The sequence below is a fragment of the Pongo pygmaeus genome, chromosome 6 (genome assembly GCF_028885625.2).
Source record: "Pongo pygmaeus isolate AG05252 chromosome 6, NHGRI_mPonPyg2-v2.0_pri, whole genome shotgun sequence".
Lineage (NCBI taxonomy): Eukaryota > Metazoa > Chordata > Mammalia > Primates > Hominidae > Pongo > Pongo pygmaeus.
In genome coordinates, this window is record NC_072379.2 from 132294094 (window position 1) to 132318500 (window position 24407).

Below are 24407 nucleotides of genomic sequence, written 5' to 3' on the forward strand. Positions count from 1 at the left end.
GGCTGTATTTCAGATTGTCTGGGTCTTCTAGCTCCTGCCCCATCCTCTTGCTATAGTCTCTAATCAGATTGGACTGTGAGTTTATAAGGGGAGGTAACTTTGTGTTTGTAGCCTGATTTAGGGCTGGGCACATACTAAATGCCTACAAGTTTATTTTTATGGAGATGTGGTCTCACTCTGTCGCTGAGGCTTGAATGTAGAGGCCCAATCATCATGGCTCACTGTAGCCTTGACTCCCCCTGGGCTCAAGAGATCCTCCTGTTTTAGCCTCCTGCCTCCTGAGTAGTTGAGACTACACGTATATGACACGATGCCTAGCTATTTAAAGTTGTTTTTTTTTTAAGAGATAGTGTCTCACAGTGATTGCCCAGGCTGGCCTTGAACTCCTGGTCTCAAGAGTCTTTCCGTTTTAGCCTCCTAAAATACTGGGATTACAGGTGTGAGCCACTGTGCCTGGCCAGTTTTAATGAATGAATGAATAAGAAAAAGATGCAAATAAGGTCATTTAGTGGAAGTTATTATTATTATTTTTAGCACTACTCACAGTGGGTCTATGGACCCACATCACCAGTGTCACTAGAGAGTTGGAAATGCAAATTTCCCCAAGAAGCAGTGGTTATTAAATTGGAATGTTTGGATGCGGGGCCCACAGGACTCTATGCCTTAGTTGATTCTTATGCACACTGAAGTTTGAGAACACTCTTTAGATAACATCACAAACATCATAGAATTTTGCAGTTTTGTAGTATTCACGCTTTGCAAAGCCATCTGCCATCTGGTATCTCACCTGAGTGAGCCTCACCACTTGCCTCCTCACAGGCAGGGGCATTATTATTAATCCCAGATTTACCCAGAGAAATGTGAAAGCTGAAATAATTTGACAGTTCACAAAGCTTGTTCGTGGTGCAATTAAGATTAGAAGTAGTCTTTTTCCACCACGTAAGTTTGCTTTCTGGCTTATATAAAGATGATGTTTCCAACCCATGTCATGGGCCTGATTTTGTTTGTCCTCAGAAGGACGATATCTGTACTAAACATCCATTTTCCTGCCCATACCTCACATTGTGGTCAGTGACAGGCCTCAGAGATAGCTGGACATGTTGAGAAGCGTGAAAAGCAGCCGCAGAGTGCCTGGATTTTAACTAGGTCACTTGAGAATCAAAGTTTATTATCTAAACAATTCCTCTAGGGACATTCTTGTACTAAGAACAATATAGTACTAAGAACAACAAAGCACTTGTACTAAGAACAACAAAGCACTAAGAATGTACACCTAAAATCTTAACTTTTGTTATCCCTGGGAAGTGGATTTATGGATCATTTTTCTAATATTCCACTATGATGAAATGTTATTTTTGGAATGGGGGAAAGGATTTCAAAAGAATGATACTGATACTTTAATTCAAAGAAAGAGGGCCTGAGTTTATTTTCTAATTTTAGCCACTAATTTGGCATACGTCAGGATTAGACGTTTGAGGTCATCTCTCCAGAACTCAGAAACCTGACTTGACAAGGAAGGAGTAACACAGGAAGGAAGTGACTAGCACCAGGCCCCACTTCAGTATTCTTGTTATTTTTACTGTGTTTCATTCTATATTACTACTAATTTTTTCTTGCTCTTTTCATAGAGCAGATGGAGAATTAGTCAGCACTCTTTAAATAGTAACCCCTTTTTACAAGAAGACTTATTAATAAGTGGTAAAACATATTTCTATCCCTTAGAAGTAGGTATTAGATAACCTTGAAGATTAAATGGGCTCCATGTCCTATTTGAAATGAAAAATAGTAGCTCAGCCAGGCTTATTAAGGAAATGTGTATGAGAGATATGGGCAGGTAAAACAAAGACCATTTTTATCTAATTGATTATACGTTTCTTTTTATAAAATTATAAAGTTTTTATATAAAATCTACGCTCTGAGTTCACTACTTTCTTACCTTTTAGAGCACAATCGTAGGGCAATAAACATTCTGTGGTTATTGCCTTTGTCTGTCAGTGGGGAAAAGCATAACCCTGATATTAAAGTTTCAGCAGATAAGTAATAGAACAGAACTAATTCTTCTACCTTGTGTGTGTCTTTGCTTCGTGATCAAGTAAGGCAGCTTCTTGGCTGCAAACATGGGTTTTCCAGCCAAATGACTAATTCAAGGTTCCCTGGATGTTAAATTTAGATTCAGTTAGTCTTATCTCACCTTAAATATTGAACATTTTTCACAGCTTGATGATGTAGCTTTACACTGTTGATGCTTCTTGCCTTCTGCAACTGTGACTGTTCCTTAACATGTGCCTCTTCTTAGCCTTCTGCCTTTTTTCATGGTAGCACTTGAAGATGAGATACCTAGGGATCGCTTGGGGCTGGAAGTTAGTAGATGATCTGGGAGAATAAGTAACATTTTACTTCTCTAGGAAGTCTGGTTTTAAAACCTGCTGGGTAATTGGAAGTGTGTTTAAAGAATAAACACTTTCTTCATCCTGTTACTTTTCTGTTTTTTAAATATAAAATAGATTTTATTGCCATATTATTAAAGTTGGCTCTTAAAGTGTGTATCTTTCAGCTCATAACTCTACTTCATGTTCTCATGTTTAGCTTGGTAAGGTTACCTTTTTGAGAGCATAGTTTTGTGTGAAATGTTTTTTATTGTGGGCTTCTAAAATCAGGAGGTTATAATCTATAACACTTGCTCTCTTACCACCTCTTATCTGTAATCAGGCCTCTCTCTCTCCCATTCTGCTGGAGCCCACTTTTTCATTCCTTTATCAACAAATACTCATTTATTGCCTGTCATATGCTATTTTGCCAATCGGTGTCATGCCAAATATTAGAATACAGTAATAAATCAAACTCATACCCACAGTGAGCTTACAGTAGAGGGGAAGAGGATAGGACTGGAGGGAAGGAGAGACTAGTTTGAGGACAGTTTTAATAATCCCGGCAAAAGGCAACATGGCCTACATGAGCAAGGTAACCGTGGCAATGGAGTGAAGGAGGCCTATTTGAGAGAGAGTAAAGAGGTAGCAGTAAAGAGACTTGGTGATGGCTTGGGTGTGAGGGAGGAGGGGAGGTAAGGATTTTTTGCTGGGGCAAGCGTTACCATTTACTGATGTAGAGAACATGAAGAAGTAGGTTTGGGGAAGAATATGATGGGTTCCATTTAAGTCATATTAAGTTAGAGGTCTACAGCTCAGGGGAGTAATCTGGCCAAGGGATATGTGTGTGAGTTGATAGCAGGTAGATAATTGAAGATTAGGGGCAAATGAGCTCAGCTAGAGAGAGTATGAGGGGGTTGAGAAGAGTTTACCCCATTTAAGGAACAGGCTGAGGATGAGGCTCCTGAGAAGGAATAACTGGAGAGGTGGCAGGAAAGCAGAAGAGTGGAGGGTTGTGGAGCCAGTGGAAGACAGTGTTTCAAGAAGGCACGAGTGGGCAGTAGAAACAAATGCTGTGGCTATTTGATTAAAGGCCAAAGTGGGTTTCTTGGATGGAGCAAAATAATTATTTGGGACTTTTAGCAACGATGTTTTAGTAGAGTCCCAGGGGTGAAAACCTGTTTGCAGTGAGAAGGAAGAGGCAGTACAGACAGTTCTGTTGGCTCTCTTTCTAGCCTTGGCTTCCCTAGCATTATCGAGTACTAATATCACTTTGGCCTCTCTTCTAAAATACTTTCCCTGTTTTCTAACACCCCTAAAAAGGAACAGTCTCCAAAACTGTGTCCTTTGTTCTCTTATCTCTGAACTTCAGTTTCCTTGTCTATAAAATGGGAATAAAATAGTACCTTCCTTATAGGGCTGTCCTAAGGATGAAATGAGATAATCCAAGTAAAGTACTTAACACAGTGCTCAGCATGTTGTGAGTAATTAGGAAAGAGTGGCTGTTATGAGCATAGTTCTCCTTTTTGTTACTGTCATGATTTCATTGTCATTGTCACTGATACTTCATTTCAGTCTTACTTTCTTAGGGATTTCCTCCATTATGACAGGTAGCTAACTACCTGCCCCTTGTAGAAGAAGGACCCCAGACCATCATCTTTCATCCCAGACTTCTGCTCATATTGCCATCCTACATTGCTCATTCTTTTACTCATGAACTCATTTGCCCTCAAAATTTGACTGTTTTCTCCATTCTGGACATTGGTCCATGTGTTGTAGGAGAGATGTGTTTACAAAGAACCATAAAATAGGGATTCTGCCTTCACTTTCTGGCCCAGGAGGCCATGCATACCTGTTTTGTCAGTTCTCTCAGTTCATTGTAATAGTTTGTGTGGAGGGACTGTAGAATCACAGAGGAAAGAGAGAATTGGTTCTTACTCTGTGGATTAGGCCTCTTTTGGTTGTAAGTGCCAGGAATTGAAATCACCTAACTTAATCAAAGAGGGGCTTTTTATTAGAATGATGCAGAATTATCATTATGGAATATAAGCAGGACTTTACTAATCAAGCTGTAAGAAGAAGAGAGATGCAGTTGGGCCTTAGGAACATCCAGAGTATCTCTTATCTCCTTTCCTTCCCTCTAGATGGTAAGTGTTAAAGATACAGGAATTAATTCATTGTTACTTTTAATTTGCTTTTTTTAAAGTGTTACATTCGTATATATTTTTGTATGTAGCTCTCACAGTCAATTTCTGAGGAACCTGAAATTTGGAGAAGTCTATGATGTCTTGAAAGTCCCATGTCTATTTAGTAGAGAGCTGGCATTCAAGTCCAGGTTTCTAACTGGCATTTATACCACATTGCCATCCAGGATTAATATTTTCTTTCACTAACTGTGATGCTGCATTGAGTATTACTACATACTGTTTTGTGGCTTTAGAAATAACTTGTGTGAGAGGGGTATGTGTGTTATTTTTTTCTGAAGGGTAGAAATTGCAATTAATTGAAATTAAAATCTCTAAAGTTCTTGGGCCTTTACTAATTCAATTCACCTTAAGGAATCATGAGGTAATTTAATGATCTTGCCTGCTCTTTTGTCTTTTTTAGATCAGTGGTGAAAACCTTGATCCTAGCAGGATGTAAGCAACTGAGCTAGCTGCAACATAATGTTTTATTTCTTTTATTTAATATTTTGTGGTGGGAGTTGGGCAGGGAATGATTTCAATGGGGCATTGTGTTTTCATCCTTAGTGTGTCTGTAGTTAAAGGCAAACAACTCTCTCAATCTTGTGTTGTGGGCAGTCAGAGAGTGTATATAAATATTAACAACATATTTCAGTTTATTTCTGGTAGCTTTAAATTGGGACAAGCTAGTGCAGATTTACATCCTGTTTATGTGAATGATTCCTAATCTCTTTTATTCTTTGCTGCATCAGAGGAGTGTCGTCTTCCTTTCTCCTTTTCTTTTTAAAGGAGTGTACATGCTGGTGAGGGACAATGTATGATTGACTTTGGTTTCTTTTTCCTTATTAGTCATTCACTGCTTATCCCACTACTGAGTTCCACTCAATGATCCATTGAAACTCTTCTTGTCAAGGTCACTGAGGACCTTAAGTTGTAAATTTCTCTCTCTTAGCCTTACCATAGCCTTTGACTCTGCTGGTATTCTCTTCTCTTTGGTCCTCTGCAATGTTCCCTGGCTTCCTTCTTCCTCTCTAGTTACTTTCTAACCATCTTTTTAATGATACCCTTTCCTGGAGTGTTGGTCCTGGACCTCACTTGCTTTTCTTATTCTGCATATTATCCCCGAGTGATCTCATCTCCTCAAATATTTATCACTTTTAAAATTTCCAGTATCATTCTCTCTGCTGAGCTCAGACTTGCATATCTGACTACCTAAGGATATAACACCTTAAACTTAACATATCCAGATAAAAACCCAGCATCTCTCCTTCTAGATTTCTTTTTCTTTCTTTTTTTTTTTTTTTGAGACGGAGTTTCACTCTTGTTGCCCAGGCTGGAGTGCAATGGCATAATTTGGCTCACTCAACCTTCACCTGCTGGGTTCAAGCGATTCTTCTGCCTCAGCCTCCCGAGTAGCTGGGATTACAGGCATGCGCCACGATGCCCAGCTAATTTTGTACTTTTAGTAGAGACGGGGTTTCTCCGTGTTGGTCAGGCTCCCGACCTCAGGTGATTCGCCACCTCGGCCTCCCAAAGTGCTGGGATTACAGACGTGAGCCACCGTGCCCGGCCTCCTTCCAGATTTCTAATTTCACTTTAATTCTCTCTCCCCTCCACCCTCCCCCCCAAAAGCATAAACCAAAGAGTATCTGAGACAGGTCTCAATTAGTTTAGGAAGTTTATTTTGCCAAGGTTAAGGATGCAGCCATGACATAGCCTCAGGTCCTTACGAAATGTGCCCAAGGTGGTCAGGGCACAGCTAGTTTTTTAATTTTAATTTTAATTTTTATATTTTTATTTTATACATTTTAGGGAGGCATGAGACATCAACCAATATGTGTAAAATATACATTGGTTTCGTCTGGAAAGGTGGGGCAAGTCAAGCAAGGAGGGGCTTCTGGGTCATAGATAGATAGAGACAAACGGTTGCATTCTTTAGGGTTTCTGGTTAGCCTTTCCAAAGGAAGCAATCAGATACAAATTAATCTCAGTGACCAGAGAGATGACGTTGAGTTCTGTCTGTTCCTGTCTGTTCTTTGTCCATGAGGAATTTCCGTGTGGACAAAATGTGAGGGAGGTATGTAGCTTTTTAAAAAAAATCTTGGTAGCTATTTTTTTAAGGAATAGAACGGGAGGCAGGTTTGCACTAAGCAGTTCCCAGCTTGACTTTTCCCTTTGGCTTAGTGATTTTGGGGTCCCAAGATTTATTTTCCTTTCACACAGGAAAGGTAACCATTCTCCTCAGTGTTGCTCAAGCCAGAAATTCAGACAAAGGAAACCTGAACTTTTCCCTGTCTTTAGAATTGTACCATTACCTCAGCTAGTTCTGTGCATTTTCTAATTCGATTTTTCCAGCAGTGTTGTGAGTCTCTTAGAACAGTTATTAATTAATATTTTCGCTTTGCAGACGGGGACACTTGGAGAAGTTGGGAGAATTTTTTTCATAACGAAAGATGTAGGAAGTGTCAGTGCTGGGAAAGAATGGAAATCTGTTGTTTCCTACATGTTACTTAAGAAGGAGAAAGAAATAAAAAACCAAGTGAACTAAAAGAGAAAAGTTGATGTCCTCCTGGTAGTAAGAATGTAAAGGAATCAGCTTTCACAACACCTCGCTTTTTGAGACGCCAGGTTTCATTTTTCACTGTTTTATATATTTCCTCTTCAGTGCTAGAGAGGTGTTGGATCTTCACTCTCCCCACTCAGAGCCATAGCTGCTGTTCTTTTAACAGCTATATTGAGGTATAATTCACTGCTGCACAGTTCACCTATTGAAAGTATACAATTCATTGGTTTTTAGTACATTCATAGAGTTTTGCAACCGTCACCACTATCTGGTTCCAGCACGTTTATGTCCTCCCTAAAACAAATCCCGTATACTTTATCAGTCAGTTCCCACCCACCCCAGCCTAAGTAACCACTAATATATTTTGTGTCTCTATGAATTTGCCTATCCTGAATATTTTATATAACTATAATCATATAATATATGGTCTTCTGTGACCTTTTTTCACTTACCATAGTAATTTCAAGGTTAATTCCAGTTGCACCATGTATCAGTACTTCATTCCTTTTTATGGCCAAATAATATTCTATTGTATGAATATACCGCATTTTATCCATTTATCAGTTGATGGATATTTGGATTGTTTCCACCTTTGGGTTGTTGCACATAACACTGCTAAGGACATTTGTGTACAAGTTTTTGTGTGCACGTATGTTTTCATTTCTCTTGGGCATATAGCTAGGAATGGAATCAGTGGCTCCATATGGTAACTATGTTTAATGTCTTGAGGAACTGCCAAACTGTTTTCCAAAGCGGCTGCACCATTTTACATTTCCCACTGGCACTGTTTGAGAGTTCCAATTTCTCTGCATCCTTACTGATACTTTTTATTGCGTTTCTTTTTTATTATAACCATCCTAGTGGACCGAAATTCTAGCTCATTGTGATTTTGATTTGCATATCTCTGATGGCTAAAGATGTTAAGCATCTTTTTGTTTGCTTATTGGCCATTCACATATTTTCTTTGGAGCAATGGATATTTAAATCCTTTGTCCATTTTTAAGTTCAGTTGTCTTTTTATGAGTGTAAGATTTTAGATTTGTCTTTTATCAGATTAATGATTTACAAATATTTTCTCTCATTTTATGTATTGCCTTTTTACTTTCTTGATGGTATCATTTGAAGCACAAACATTTTAAATTTTGGTGTCAGAGCTGTGGGTTTTATTAAATAATATGACACCATTGTGCTTCGGTAAGGCGGAAGAGAGCTTTCCTCTCGTTAAAATGGCTGGAGGTCTCAAAAAAGGTAGAGCTGCAAGTTCCTAGCTACTATTACACCTCCTTTCCTTCCTCCCTGTGTAGCCTGTCCTGTGGCGATGATGGCCACACTATAGGAACAGGCCTGTTTTGGCTTTGAGCCTCCAGGAGTGGCAGAAACTGGAACTGTGTCAGCATTTTATTAAGAGATTGCTATTTCCAAGATGTTAATAGATACTGTGAATCTCATCTTACACCTCTATTCTCTACTGGGTTTTTTTTTTTTTCTAAATGTAGTGCTGTTCCTGGCTGCTGAGCAGCTCTTGTCCTTGACTGACAGGCAAGGTATACAGTTGTGGAACTCATTGGCCCTGGAGATAACCAGATAACAGCACCCCTAACAAGAGGAGCCACTTTTCTGTTAAAACTTTGCTGCTGGTTCACAATCCTGTATCTAGAACTTCATACCACTGGGGCATTAGACACCAGTGTGCCTCAGGCATCTGAATGTCGTGGACCAATATGGTTTCAAGCCATATTTTGAATACCCCAACATTTACCTTAACATACATTAAGTTTTAATTTTCTCCAGTAAGGACATTTGGCAACATAACTGCCATTCATGGCAGAAAATAACTAAGATTTTCCTATCAAGAGAGTATAAAAGATGTAATGTTAAATAAATTTACCTTTGTGAAGAGTCAATATATTATTCATACTTCGCTATCCACCACTCAAAAACATATTACAGTCTATAGATTCATATTTGAGAATCACAGTCTTACATACCTAGGATAAATCTTTGTTGGAAAAGGAGAACCTTCACTTAATCAGGTATTTACTGATTAAGTTACTGATCTGTATGATGCCAGATACCAGTTTTATACCGATTATTTCTCTGCACCACATTAAGTGTTTCAGTTGGTATGTTTAGACACGTTTCTGTATTTTGTATGTATCTCTGCTAATATTTGAGTAGTTCTTCAATAACACAGATGAGAAAGAATTATTTTAGATATACGTGAGTGTAAATATGAATTTGACCTTTAAGGATTAAAAAGAATCATCAATCAAAAGGTAGAACGGCTTCTATTTATAAATACAATGTGTAACTTCTGGATTATATATGTATAGTCTAGGCTGGGAGTACTACATAAATTCTATTGATTTTGTCTCATCTGAATTACAATGTCAAATAGATACTAGGGTTTTACCATAAGATAGTTATGGGCTGTCTCATTGGCACATTAATTACAATAATTGGGCAGTAAAGAAGCCATAGGAATAGATAATATGCGGTACGTTTTGATGAGATTGTAGTTATAACCCCTTATTAATGGTAATAAAACCTTGTTAATTGGCACTGCTGACAAGCTTTTTTGCTTTCCTTTTCAACTTTCCAACTTGGTTTATCAGTCTATTTAGGAATTACAAGCTGAGAGCCACAAAATACACAATAAAGCTCACATTGCAAGATTTTCTGTACTTGTTCATGCTATACACATTAAATTCATTCAGCAGTATTTGCTAATTATTGTTCTAAGTGCTCTTAAGTATTCAGAGATGTATAAAGCAGTGCCTACTCTGAAAGATTAATAATGGAGAAGTGAGGTAAAGTATCTGTATATAAAGAAATATGACTGACATTTATTGAGCAACATATGTGAGGCTCATATGATAAGTTCCTTAAAAGCAGGACAAAAGAGTATACAAGTTCAGAGGAAGAAAAGATGATTCCAGGCCTGTGTGATCATTGAAACTATAAGTCTCAGTGGTAGAGGAATTACTTTGCATCTATGACATAAATCTTTGAGCTATGTCTAAAGATACATCTACATTCTAGAACTGTAGTGAGAGGTAGGTGGCTAAATGTACAGACATGGAAATCAACTTTTGTTTTAGGCTTAGCTGCACTGCAACCTTATTTTGTGTCCTTGAGTATATAAAATTGATGTAATAATATGTGTCCAGTATATCTCACTATGATGAATGAGATAATGTGGATGCCTGAGCTTCTCCCTGTGGTGAAAGTCAGATTGCTTGGCAGGTGTATATTTTTTCTTCAGGCAACTCAGGCCATGCATTTGGATGGTAGTAAGCATAGCTTTCCATGACTAAATGGATTAATATCCTTATCAAAGTGCCTCATTTATTGCTAGGGAATAGCATATTCTGTGTAACATCTGAGCTGTTGTCTGAAAAAATTACATGAATTCCTTGGAGAAGCTGCCTGTATGAATACATAGTAGTGGTATTGTAATCCGTGAACTATGTTAAAAAGGCAACATATGTTTATTGAGATGCTATTGCTGGTTTAGGGGCTTTACAATTGGTTTTAAAACTCTTACATCATTTCCATTTTAAAGCAGAGGAAACTGAGGCTTAGATAAGTTTTTAAAAGTTGCTTAGATAATACAGTTGTTTGAATTCACATCTGCTGAAATCTAACGTTAATGCTGTTTACATTGTAGAATGCTACTTTAGTTTGATGTTTTTCTTGCAGGTCACTGTAAGCCATTTATCTGCATGTATGTATGTGTAAGTGTTATTTATTTGTTTATGTCACTAGGTTGCTTCTAGAACTGCTGGAGTTACTGTTTGACAAGTTTAATGCTGTAGCCACTGCACACTCTGTGGTCCTGGGATACCTGCAGGACACTGTAGTGACTCCATTGACTCAGCAGGAAGATATCAAACTGTATGATATGGCAGATGTATGGGTGAAGATCCAAGATGTTCTACAGGTAAGAGCCTTTTACAAAGGGTGTCATCTTGATTCAGAGTAACAGTTTAGAATAACAACAACAACAGCAACAACAAGCCACCTAAAACATTATCTTAAGGGTCATAAACAGGGTGAGAAAGTAAAGTTTGCATTTGAATGTGATGTTGCTGATGGCATTAACTTCTACCATCTTCAAAAAACTTTTTAACAGGCCATGTGCAGTGGCTCATTCCTGTAATCCCAGTACTTTGGGAGGCCAAGGTGGGTGGATCACCTGAGGTCAGGAATCTGAGACCAGTCTGACCAACATGGTGAAACCTTGTCTGTACTAAAAATACAAAAATTAGCTGGGCGTGGTGTCGGGCGCCTGTAATCTCAGTTACTTGGGAGGCTGAGGCAGGAGAGTTGCTTGAACTCGGGAGGCAGAGTTTGCAGTGAGCCATTGTACCACTGCACTCCAGCCTGGGTAACAGAGTGAGACTCCGTCTAAACAAAAACTTTTAACAGACTTCTTTTTTTTTGGCAGACTTTAAAAATAGAAGCATATTCTCAGTATGTATAGTATCTGGCTTTCTGTTGTAGTATACTTTACTTGACGGGAATTAGTCATATATTAAGGTAAAAAACATTAAAATGTTCTTAAGCATTATTTTATAAACATGTACGTAGCTTAATTTTGTTGATTATTTCCTTATAGTCAACTTTTGCATATATTGGGTTACATGACAGAACAAGAGCCTATTTTGAGAGATGAGAATAGATCTGTGAGGTATAAATGTATCACTTTGCTTGATTTGTTGAAGATTAGAGGAATAATATTATTCTTTGGTATGATGCTGCTGAAATGATATTTAGAAATTGTATTATATTTTTTCTCCATATGTGAGCAAAATATATTTGATTTGGCCAGATGGAAATTAGAAATATAATTAAGAGTTAGCTGAAGCAAGTTTGACATAACTAAATAGAAGTAACTTAGTTAGATAGTATCTGCTAATATGAAAAAAATTAAGTATATGTAGGGAATTGGAAAATGGAACTGTGTAGGAATGAAATTACTTGCATGGCAAATAGGAGTCTTTGCAGAAAAAAGTAAATCATGAATGTAAATTATAGTCATTTTTTAGAATGTAGACATGCTGTTGGTGGATTGAATGATTGATTCCTGGTTTTTCATTCATTAGACAACTTTTGGTACAGTGTATGTTCTTTACTGGTGGTTCAGTAGAAATAATATTGGTTGAAACTTTTTACTGCTTTGTCAATTACCATGCCTGTAGTAGGTGCTTGGTGAATATTTGTGTATTGAATAAAATATCTTTATGGGTTGGAGGCTGGTTATTTAACATTTTGCATGTTGATATGCTTATCCGTCCTGTGTAAATAATGTGTGCCTTTCATATCCATGTTTAAGTATGAAATAATAGATTGTAAAGCTAGATAAAAAATAATTAGAATTAGGGACTTCTGTTTCTCATCTTGATGAAGTTACCTTATGCTGTAAGCAACTTAGGTAGTCAGCACAGTCAGCTGAGAAAAAAAGAACACACTAGGTGAGCTCTACCTTCATCCCTGCATCTTCCTCGTGAATACTTTCCAAACGATTAGCCCTTTGGTCAGATATGAAGCTGTGTACACCACAAGGCTTGGCAGAAAAAAGCTACTGTGAGACTGTGAGCTGAATGAAGATTTCAGAAGTTGGAAACTTCTCAGCAGTGTTGGAGCTCAGACCAGCCAGTGTGGGGAAAGCTTGCTGAACATACTGTGCTTTCAGCTGTGACCTCAGAAAGGTCACACCTTATGAGTAGGGCTAGTCTAGGAGTAGAAGACAGGCTACTATAGATCTCATACAGCAAAGCCCCAAAGCAAGCCTCTATTTTATCATCTTGATCCACCTGTAAATTTATTGTCTGATAGAACAAAACTCTTTCTAAAGTAAGACAACATAATTCAGTTTCTCAATAACAAAGCACCCGCAATGTGTCTAGCATAGAATTATTATGCTTGTTAAAAAGCAGGAAAATGTGACTCTTAACCAGAGTGAAAAAGTTGATAGAAATAAATATCTAAAATGAAAAATCCACCAGGGAGTGGTGGCTCACGCCTGTAATCTCAGCACTTTGGGAGGCCGAGGTAGGTGGATCATTTGAGGTCAGGAGTTCAAGACCAGCCTGGCCAACATGGTGAAACCCTGTCTCTACTAAAAATACAAAAAAATTAGCTGGGCGTGGTGGCAGGTACCTGTAATCCCAGCTACTCAGGAAGCTGAGGCAGCAGAATTGCTTGAACCCAGGAGGTGGAGGTTGCAGTGAGCTGAGATTGTGCCTCTGCACTGCAGCCTGGGTGACAGTGTGAGACTCAATCTCAAATAAATAAATAAACAAACAAACAAACGAAAAATTCACCAGATGGATTTAGCTGCAGATAACATACTGTAGAAGAAAGGATCAGTGAATTTGAGGATAGATCAATGTAAACCATCCAAATCAAAGCACAGAGAAAAAATAGACAAAAGGAAAATGAACAAAGCTATAATATCTTCAAGGATATTATGCAGCTTAACAGTTATGTGGTTTACAGGTATAGAAGGAGAGAGGACAGAGAGATTGAGGTAGAAAAATATCAGGAGAAATAGTGACCAAAAAGTTTTGAAATTTGTTGAGAAACATAAACCCACAGATGCAAGAAATGTAACAAATCCCAAGCAAGATAAACACAAAGAAAATCAACACATATGCACATTATGAAAACCAAAGAAAAAATTCTTAAAAATAGCCAGAGGAAGAAAGACACATTGCCTACAAGCAAACAGTGATAAAAATTATCAGTGACATCTCATCAGAAACAATGCAAGCCAGAAGTCAATGTATGTCATTCTAAGAGTGTTGAAAAGAAACCAAAATTGTCAATCTAGAATTTTGTATTACCGAAAATATTCTTTAAAATGAAGCTGAAATAGAGACATTTTTAAATGAACTAAAACTTAAAGAATTTGTCACCACTAGACTTTTCACTTAAAGAAATGTTATAGAAAGTTTTTCAGCCATGCACGGTGGCTCATGCCTGTAATCCCAGCACTTTGGGAACCTGAGGCGGGTGGATCATGAGGTGAGGAGTTCAAGACAAGCCTGGCCAAGATGGTGAAACCCTGTCTCTACTAAAAATACAAAAAAATTAACTGGGTGTGGTGTCTGGTGCCTGTAATCCCAGCTACTCCAGAAGCTGAGGCAGAGAATTGCTTGACCTGGGGAGGTGGAGGTTGTAGTGAGCTGCAATCGCACCACTGCACTCCAGCCTGGGTGGCAGAGCGAGACTCCCATCTCAAAAAAAAAAAAAAAAAAAAAAAAAAGTTTTTCAGGCTGAAGGAAAATAATACCAGATGGTAACTTAGATCTACAGAAAAAAGTAAGTAGGGCCAGAAATGGTGAATATGTGGACAAAAAAAAAATGCTTTTCCCCCCCACATTTCTTGATTTATTTTTATTTAAAGAATTTTTAAAATTTCTAAGTCAAAAACAATCATAGTGTATGTGGGTTTTATAATATATTTTGGAAGGCAATATATGATAATAATTACACAAAAGATGGGAGTAGAGTAAATGATATTATGCTGTTGTGAATTTCTTGTATAATTCATGAAGAGGTATAATGTTTAGGGTACCCTATGATAAGTTAAGGATGCGTATTTCAATCCCTAGAGCAAACCTTAAAATTCTAAGATAGATACATAGCTAAGAAGCCAGTTGAGGGGATAAAATTGAACAGTGAATAAATATTTGATTAATTCAGAAGAAAGGAAGGGAGGAAAAAGAACAAGGAAGAAAGAAACGATAAAAACAAAGATAGGATGAATAGAACCGCAAAGCAAGATGATAGACTTAGCACCAACCATATCAATAATTACATTAGATATAAATCGACAAGATACTCCAGTTGAAAGACAGAGATCGTACTGGATTTAAAAAAAACCAAGACCCAACCATGCTGTTTCAAGAGATGCATTTTATGATATTTTATTACTTTAAAAATTTTTAAATAATTTTAAAATTGTAGAAAAGTTGTGAGAATAAGAATAGTACAAAGAGCCATATACCTCTTTATTTGGATTCAGCGGTTCTTAACGTTTTACCACTTTTTTCCTGTTTTCTCTGTGTATATACGGACATACACATGCATTTTTCTTTGAAAAATGGACAGCAAGTTATCTACTCTGCTGTCTGTATTCTTGTTTTGTCAACTGACCCAGTAATGTTCTATATAGCAGTATTTTTGCCCCTCCAGTAGAGAAACCAGTTTAGAATCAGGTATTTCATTTAGTTGTCTTTTTTTTTTGAGACGGAGTCTCGCTCTTTCACCCAGGCTGGAGTGCAGTGGCACGATCTCGGCTCATTGCAGGCTCCGCCCCCCGGGGTTCACGCCATTCTCCTGCCTCAGCCTCCCACGTAGCTGGGACTACAGACGCCCGCCACCTCGCCCGGCTAATTTTTTGTACTTCTACTAGAGATGGGGTTTCACCGTGTTAGCCAGGGTGGTCTCGATCTCCTAACCTCGTGATCTGCCCGCCTCGGCCTCCCAAAGTGCTGGGATTACAGGCGTGAGCCACCGCGCCCAGCCTAGTTGTCTTTAAACTTGAACATTTATAGTCTTTTTTTTTCTCTTTTCTGATAGTGGCACTTTTGAAAAATATGTATCTCTCCCCTTTTAATACAAGTTTGTCATTTTGGGTTTAAAAGATACACTTTAAACGTAAGATTAAACGTATGCGAATGGAAAGAGATAACCATGAAGTACTAATAAAAATAGCTAGTATTACACAAATACATCAGACATTTTTAGAATATATAAATGTAATTATTTGTATTATAGTACTTACGACATTTAGAACTTGAATACATCAAGGCCTAGAAAGTATGTTATGGACTATGTAATTTTACTTATGGCAAGGTCATAAAATACTTTCTGAATAAATTTTTATGACCCCCCCATCTTTGGCTTTTACTTATGTTCTGAACTGAAAACAACTATTAAATCTGTTAGGATCCTATTTAGAATACTACCATGAGGAATTAGTTATGATAATAAACAAAGTAAGATATCATGTCTTCCCTAACTCTGCTTACTTTGTGATTGTCAGATGTATATAATTCCTGTACAGCTGAAAACGAAACCCATTATTTCATAATAAAAATGATTGTAATGAACTAAGCAACTTTAAATTCTATCAGATCTTAACAGGTGAGATTTACAGATTAAAAATAAGTTTTTCTGGCTTATTAAATGAGTTATACATTTCATACATATAGTTTAAAATGAGTGATTTGGCCACATGTTCTCACTCATAGGTGGGAATTGAACAATGAGAACACTTGGTCACAGGAAGGGGAACATTACACACCGGAGTCTGTCGTGGGGTTGGGGGAAGGGGGAAGGGATAGCATTAGGAGATATACCTAATGTAAATGGCGAGTTAATGGGTGCAGCACACCAACATGGCACATGTATACATATGTAACAAACCTGCACGTTGTGCACATGTACCCTAGAACTTAAAGTATAATAAAAATAAAATAAAATAAAATGAGTGATTTGGGGATTCTGTCATTAAGTTATGGAATGAGTTGTTTAAACAGCTTTATTGAAATGTAATTTACATGCTATAAAATTTACCTATTTAAAGTATAGATTTCAGTGGTTTCTTTATTATGTTTATGGAGTTGTACAGCCATCAAAATCATATCATTTTAGAGCATTTTCATCTATGCCAAAAGAAACCTTGTATCTATTAGCAGTCACTCCTCATATCCCACTCCCTTTACCTCTAGGCTTAGCCTGTTAGGTACTGATCTACTTTTTGGAAATGACTTATTTTTATCATGGATCCATGATCTTTATTTTTTTATTTTTCTAAAATATGGGTCCTTGGAAATTTTATAGTTTAAGAGAAAGTAGACAAGATGAATTTAAGACACTAAAAGAGGTATCAATTATGTGTTACATCTGTCAGAAACTTGTAGTCTCCAAACTAATTATACACTTGGCAGTGCTGTTGCTATTCCACGTTAATGCATACATGTACCAATGGCATAAGCTATTTGACAGAGAAAGAACATAGAACTGAAACTGTTCTAATGAAAGGTGAGAGGTCTGACATAGAAATAACATTTTATTTCATGTATTTTGTTTAATTGCTCTGAGGCCAATGTATGTCAGTGTTCTTTGCATTTTTGCTTGCTTTCTCTTTCCGCATTTTTCTTTGCCTCTTAACTATCTACTTTTCTGCCCTTATCTTTTTTTCTTAAGCATGTCATGGAAGAATGGCCTTAGTCATGACTTGAGTTAATCTGTTGATTGTTTCTTAACTATCTATTCTACTCATCTTTATTATTGTCCTATAAATTTGAGCATAGAGCATTTTTGAATAAGAGATTCATATAAATATTTTAATTTGTAATTGCTATGCAATAAAAATTGTTCTGTAACTTTAAAATTATTTTTAGATTTCCATGTTTTCTAGTTCTCTCAGAATTCTTTCAGGTTGTACAGTACTGAGTAATATTAAGCTATATATTATACCCATCAATAAACTAGATGGCTAATGGCACAGACACACAGACGGACTAATGTTGCTGAATGTAAGAAGAGTAGTAGATGTAATATGTAATGTTATTATTCTGAGACATGTTGAATGGCCCAAGAAAGGTTTTGGAGATTGATAATGAGTTGATCCTTGGAGGATTTGTAGAGGTAGAGGAGGTGGGAAATGGCACTCCAGGTAGGTGGAAAGGCTCATGAGATAATATTTGCAAGTGGCAAAAAAGGAATGAGTAGACAAGGATATTCAGGGATAGGTAAGAAGAAGAGTTTAGCATAACTGAAGGTTTATTTTGTGGATCTGATGATAAGCTTGGATAGGTAGATTTGGGTGCAGGTTGTGAAAACCTGTTAGGGTTATCTAAGTGGTTTGTGATTTATCTTTAGAGCAATAGTTTCTGAACCTGGTTACACATTTGACTTATCTAGGGACTGATTCTTAGCTCCATCCTGCACCTTATGAATGACAGTCACTGTGGATAAGGACTACATTCTGTTTTTTAGCTCCTAAGGTGATTCTGATATATTTGTTTAGGATCTTGTATTTGGAAGTCTTTGTGTTGGGTAAGTGGTTCTCAATGTATACCTCTTGGACCATCATCAGCATTATATGGGAACATATTAAAAAATGCAAATTTGTATCCCCACCTTTGATTGACTGAAACAAGAACTCTGGGGGCGGGACTTTCAGGTGATTCTTACGCACACTGAAGTTTGAGGACCTTTGCTGTAGGTAATATGGGAACTTTGGAGATTTATATTGGAGTGTGATGAGATGAAGGAAGATTAATGTGGTAGCAATGAAAAGGACTGAGTGAAAAGGACTGAATAGAGAGGGTAGAGACTAAGACAGGCAAACTTTTGTAGGCTAGTGGAGAGTCCATGCATACATTACTTGAGGTATTGTTTAGTAGTGAAGTAAACAAGACAGGCTTTGGTGTATGCTAAAGGAATACAAAGAAGGGAGAAGAAGATTTCTAAACCTTTTCAGAGTCTTTTAGAAAATCTGTAAGATGATATGGTCCATCTGCCAGCCTAGTTTCCAATATGACAGATATTTTAATGATGGTTTAGTGTTAAATTATTGGGACCAACTATGTGCTGAGTACTGGGGAATAGAAAAAAATACATGAACACCGGAGAGCCCCGGCTGGGAAATATTTAATGTTCACTTATATGGAGGGTTTAGGATGAAGATTTTTGGTTAAGTTTCTATGTACAGTTTTACACATGGGGCCGATTTAGTTTTCATGTACTTGTTGGAGGAATGTTCTTTAGGTTAGAAATCATTCCTGGAGAACAAAATAATTGAACAGAATACTAGAAGCCTTTAGTTAAGTATGTAACAGCATGAATGAAGATGATGGGATATTATGATGAATAGAGTTATAAGTGTTTAGAGTTCAAATTTCTGTATTTCTTTGAATGCAAAACGTTTCCTGCTGAAAAGTTGAAATGTTCCTTGTATATTAAATTCTTTGTATAGTAAATTCTTGGAAGAGAGAATAATTTTTGATCTTTTAATGACTTCAGCAGTTTTTTTCCACTGTAACTTGGGCTTTCCCTGGCAGCCAGAACCCATCCTTTAGTTGGAAGGCTCATTTGTCTCAGCGTGTTTTTGTCTGGAGACAGACAGTGAGGAGACAAGGCTATAGCTATCATAGTAACGGGGTGTCATAGTTTTTCCCTGGTGTCAGCCCTGTGACCACACACCATTGCACTCCTTTTTCAGTTTTCACTCTTTTTGAAACTGTGATAATAGAAATACATGTTTTTGCCCTTTTGAGCAGCGGCAGTACCTTCCAAAATGACACCTACTTGGTGACAAGTGTGTCATATTTTTGTCTGTGTGTTTTCAAGTGTATAAAAGACTGAGGTACACTAGAAACACAAAATATTCAATCTTGTTGAATTCTGCATAGCAAAGGAAGAGGATCACTTTGAACAAACCCATCCTCCAGATGTTATGATTCTGTAAAAAATCTAAATTTTTTTCACATCTCACACAACTGTCGATTTAGCCATTGTTGACTTAAATGTGTAACTTCTTGGCATGCTAAGCAGTGTCTACAGATGGGGACAGTGGGTTCTGATTATACTGTTTACCACTAGCAGTGACACCTAGAACAAGTCACTTTATTTTTTTTAGTGCCTTGATTTCTTTTTTTCTGGAGATTAACGGAGACAAAATGTAAAATCATTTTACTTCTGTTAACTGCCATATAAATGTTTAGTGATAAAATTAACCTCTTGCAGAGAGAGCTTGAAGTTTGCTGTCAGGTAAGAGAATCCACAAAATTAATAGTACTGATCCTTGATCTGGAGGGGATTTTCAAGGAGACAGATGCAATTTCTATTTTGAATTCAGGTCTGAAACTAGGTTATTCTTAGGTTCTGTCGACTTTGATATTTTGGTTAGCCGAGGATTCTATACCTTAAAGTAAAATAAGCCTATTTTAGTATTTCAGGCCAGAAAACATATGAGAGTATTCTTGCAGAAATAGTTTTTCATCATTTCTCAGCCTGTAAAACTTTTTGATAACCTCTGTTTTGCGTGGCATTGTGAAGTCATGTCGCTGGCCAGGCCATTGAATCTCCACAAAAGTGCTTGCTCCTGGAATGTTTCTTCTGTCTTGTCAATGGATAGTATGCTGCCAAATGAACAGAATATAATTAACATTTACAAGTTAAATTAACGATCTTCTAAATTTGAGTTTGTTTCTATAGCACCAGGACTCTCCCTGTGTTGTTTTATGTTCACTACTAATTCTTCAAGCAGGAACTGATGAGCAGCCAGGGAGATTCCTCTGGCTTCTAGTAGAGACGTAGCAAATGCCCAAATCAGAGTGCTAGGGTGTCTAATGCGTAGTGAAGTGTGATGTCAATGTCGTGGACATCTTAATACATTGCAGCAAACTTTAGACAATAGTAGCTTGGCAGGGGATACCCCAGAATAGGTTGATCTGGTAGGATGGCTGTTCTCCTTAAATTTTCACATACCTAGGATGGGCCTGCTTGGGCCTCATTATGTCTTGGTCTAGAGAACACAGGTGTAGAAATGGCAGGTCTTCCTTCTCCCTCACTGCCTCCAAAGCTTATCTCTGTCTGGTTTTGTCTGATATTTTAGAGGGTGAACTGTTAAAAGCCAAGTGTCCGTCAGACTCATGCTGCTACCGCTTCTTTAAGTGTGCTCGTCAAGATTTGGTGCACCTGGGCCAAGGCAAGAATGTTGCTAGGAACCAAGAGGCCATAATAAGTGGTAGTGATTAATAGCATGACGTGAAATAGTGTGATGTAGAAAGTATCATTCTGTGATTTGAGTGAAATTAAAGCTACTGGCATGACCTTCACTGACATATTGCTCTTGCCTACTTGAGAAGGTTTTAGAGCAAAGATAATTACATTTTCCTGAATTGGTCTTTTTTTTTTTTAAGTGTATTTAAAAAAAAACTTTTTCTGATTGTGGAAGCAATGAGTATGTCTGAATCCTTGAGTATAGCGATAGTTCTTCTGATTTTTTTTTTTTTTCCTGTATGCCAAATTCTTCAGAAACTTGGTGGCTTAAGACATCAGCCATTTTATTTCTCATAGTTCTGTATGCCAAATTCTTCAGAAACTTGGTGGCTTAAGACATCAGCCATTTTATTTCTCATAGTTTTGTGAGTCAGGAATTCATGAAGGCTCCAATGCACAGTGCTTCTACTTGACATGGCATTGGCTGAGAACATTTACTTGGCTGCGCATCTGCAGCATGGACTGGTTAGAAGGTCCAAGAAGACTTTATTATGTATCTGGCACCATCACGCTTCTCCACTTGGCTTCTGTTTCACCACATGACCTTGCAGCAGCGTTGTCTCAGGGTAGTTGGACTTCATACATGATTGCTAGCTTTAACTAGAGAGCATTCTAAAGGGTGAAGGCTGCAGGTCTTTTAAGGCCTGGCCTTGGGGCATTACTTGGTATCACGTCTCCTGTGTTCTTTTGGTCAGTTGGGTAGCTCAGATTTAAATGGAGGGAAAATAGAATTTATTTAGTGTGAAGAGTGGCAAGGAATTTCTAGCTATTTTTTTCTGCCACTTCGTTGTGGACTTTGTAAGTTTGCCTTTATAGACCCACCAGTCAGACACTGGCATGAGGTCATTGTCTTTGGGTTTGTGTCACAAGATAGAGGCTGGTATTTCATTGTCTACTGCTCTTAATTTGTTAGAGAATATTTACGTGATTACCAGATTCAGCAACATTTCACCAGTTTGATCACATTAAAGACCATTCAAGATACATTTAGGAAAATACAAGTCTTTCACAGAACTCCTTTGTTCAAGTGAGTTAATTCTTGTAGTAGTTACACTTTTGTCACTTTTCACTCAAGTACTGAAATTATTTTTTATATGTTATTAATCCCTTTGATCTTTCTGTTGTTACAATTTGTCATATTGCGCCCCATTTTAGAGATGGAGAAACTGTTATGGGTTTTAAATCATGTTTTTTAGCACCAAAGAGTCAAATATATGGAAATCGGCTTGCCCTAGCTTTCTTTTGCAATTTTTAAGTCATTGATTTAAAAGCCTACTTTGGCTTATACTTTGGCATCTTGACATTTTACTTAAGAGAATCCGTGATAACTCTTTCAACTGATTCTTTTAATTGAAATTATTTCAGTTCACATATTTTTAAAATCAAGGCTTTGTGTTGAGGAATATGTCCAACCAGGGATTTGTTTGTATATATAGAAGTGTGTTTACCACTATACATGTGTACATGTATTCATGTATGATTGTTTTCTAATTGTGAATATTCAGGATTTCAAGTTTATTTTTTTTTTACATTGACAGATATAATTGTACATATTTACTGTGTGGATTTCAAGTTTAAAAGAATAGCCATCTCTGCATAGAGATTTGTCTTTTCCTGTTTTAAAATACCAAATATTTTGATAAAGGCACTGAGATTGGTTTAAGCCTTTGCATTACCCAATACAGTCAAGAAAGGTAAGGCTATGTCTTTTTTGTTTTTGGCAGTGGCTTCAGATTAGATCAACTGAATGTTCTGAATATTTTGCTAATTATGGCTATTCCAGTGGTCACTGGGCCTCCCACCATTCCTCTCCAGAACCAGTGGTAATTGCAATAGCTGTGACTTCCTCTCTCCCTGTTTTTCAAAGGTGTTGCTTTCTCTTGTATATCTTGCTTTTATGAAGTGGCTGTCAGCAGGGAGCACAAAGAGCTCTCTGGCAGTTGCTGTTCCTTCGAGAGCATGCTTCTTTTACCTGTTTGTCACTCTAGTGAGTACTGCATTCTGGTAGTGAAGGGAGCAATCCTTCGCCACTTTAGTTTGTTCTGCTTATACTCTTGTTCAGGGTTGAAGGCTGGAATATAGAATGGAGGGATATTACTGATACGTGTACCATAATGTGTATGCAAAGCTTAATTTAAAAACTGAGTGGAAGTGAAATTGCAGGATATTAATATTTTATGCCCTTGACTTTAAACCTTCTGTGGTAAAAGGTGACATAGAAACTGTTATTGCACCATTTCTTCTAATCTTGGCTTGTAAGATCTCCATTATTTGGAATTCTGCAAATGAAAGACATAATGAAAGAAGAGTTTGTTTTTTTTTTTTTTTTTTTTTTTTTTGTGAATCTTTGCTGTACTGGGCAAGACTCAGTTGTTCTGGTAAAGAGGTGGCAATAAACACCAATGCAGAAGTCAGACAGTGCACTATAATGTATTGAACCCCATTATTTGGTCTATTTTAAATGTATGTATAATCTGGTTGATGAAGTCTTCTGGATTCTGTTATCCTATTCATGGTCAGTCTTAGTTTTGTTATCTTTACTATCTTAAAGCAACAAATCTCTGTGGGGATGCACAATTAGAATGGCCTGTGGACCCCATATCTCTAGAGCATGCTTCAGTAGGATTCTAACTGATTCTATGCACACTCCTGGTTAAGAGGCAGGATTAGTAAGTGATACAAGATTGGTCATATTAAAATCAAATCCGTTAAAGTCTTAAGGGGTTGAAGAGGTTTACAGAAGGCAAATTTTGATTCATTTTGAAAGATATGTCATGTTTAGGAGAGTTTTTGTGTTCTGCAACATATAGTAAATGAAGATAGAATTATGAAACTTCATAAATATGGGAAAGTGCTTTAATGTACATTACTATAAAGGGAAAAGAAAAACTAGACATCTGTGCTCTAACTGATCTCCATTTACAGATTTTGGTCAGTTTTATTTAGAGTAGCAGCCCAAAGTTGGCAAACATAGATAATTCCTATTTCTGACTTGAACAGTTGAGAATGTTGACAAATGCATTATTTCCTCCAATAATTTCTTGGACTGGAAACAATTATATCATCATGTTAATTGTCTGTTATTAAGAAGGGGGTTTTCTAGGTTGCTTCCCCCCCAATTTATTACTTGTATGAATTTTTAAGGCTTATATCGATGAGATTTTTATGTAATGGAGGGGAGAAATTTTTTCCTTTTTAACATGTTCATGTAAAAGGAATTTAGGAAATTATTTTAATCTTGCTGGGAGCTAAGACAAAACACAAAACAAAAACACTGCAGAACAGTTTATGGTCCCACGTGTCTGAACACAAGTGCTAGAGAAGACCTTGGAAGGTTGAGGTCAGAATGGGTTAAAGTAGTTGAGTTCATGGGCAAAGGGGGACTTGGCATGTTTTCACACAATTAAGTATAAATGTGTAATATGAACAGCACTATAAAGAGCTGGGGGAGATGGGTTTTGGGGGGTTTGTTTGTTTTCTTAGAAC

General features: G+C 37.2%; 1 protein-coding gene across 5 annotated transcripts in view; it reads left to right on the top strand.

The window, feature by feature from the left end:
- Window positions 1–24407, top strand: part of EXOC4 (exocyst complex component 4) — an 815858-nt gene that overhangs the window by 108905 nt on the left and 682546 nt on the right. For all 5 annotated transcript variants that reach the window (XM_054494593.2, XM_063667851.1, XM_054494594.2 and 2 more), the window contains exon 7: window positions 10881–11055. In XM_054494593.2, coding sequence (XP_054350568.1) covers window positions 10881–11055 — 175 coding nt within the window. The remainder of the gene's footprint in view (window positions 1–10880; window positions 11056–24407) is intronic.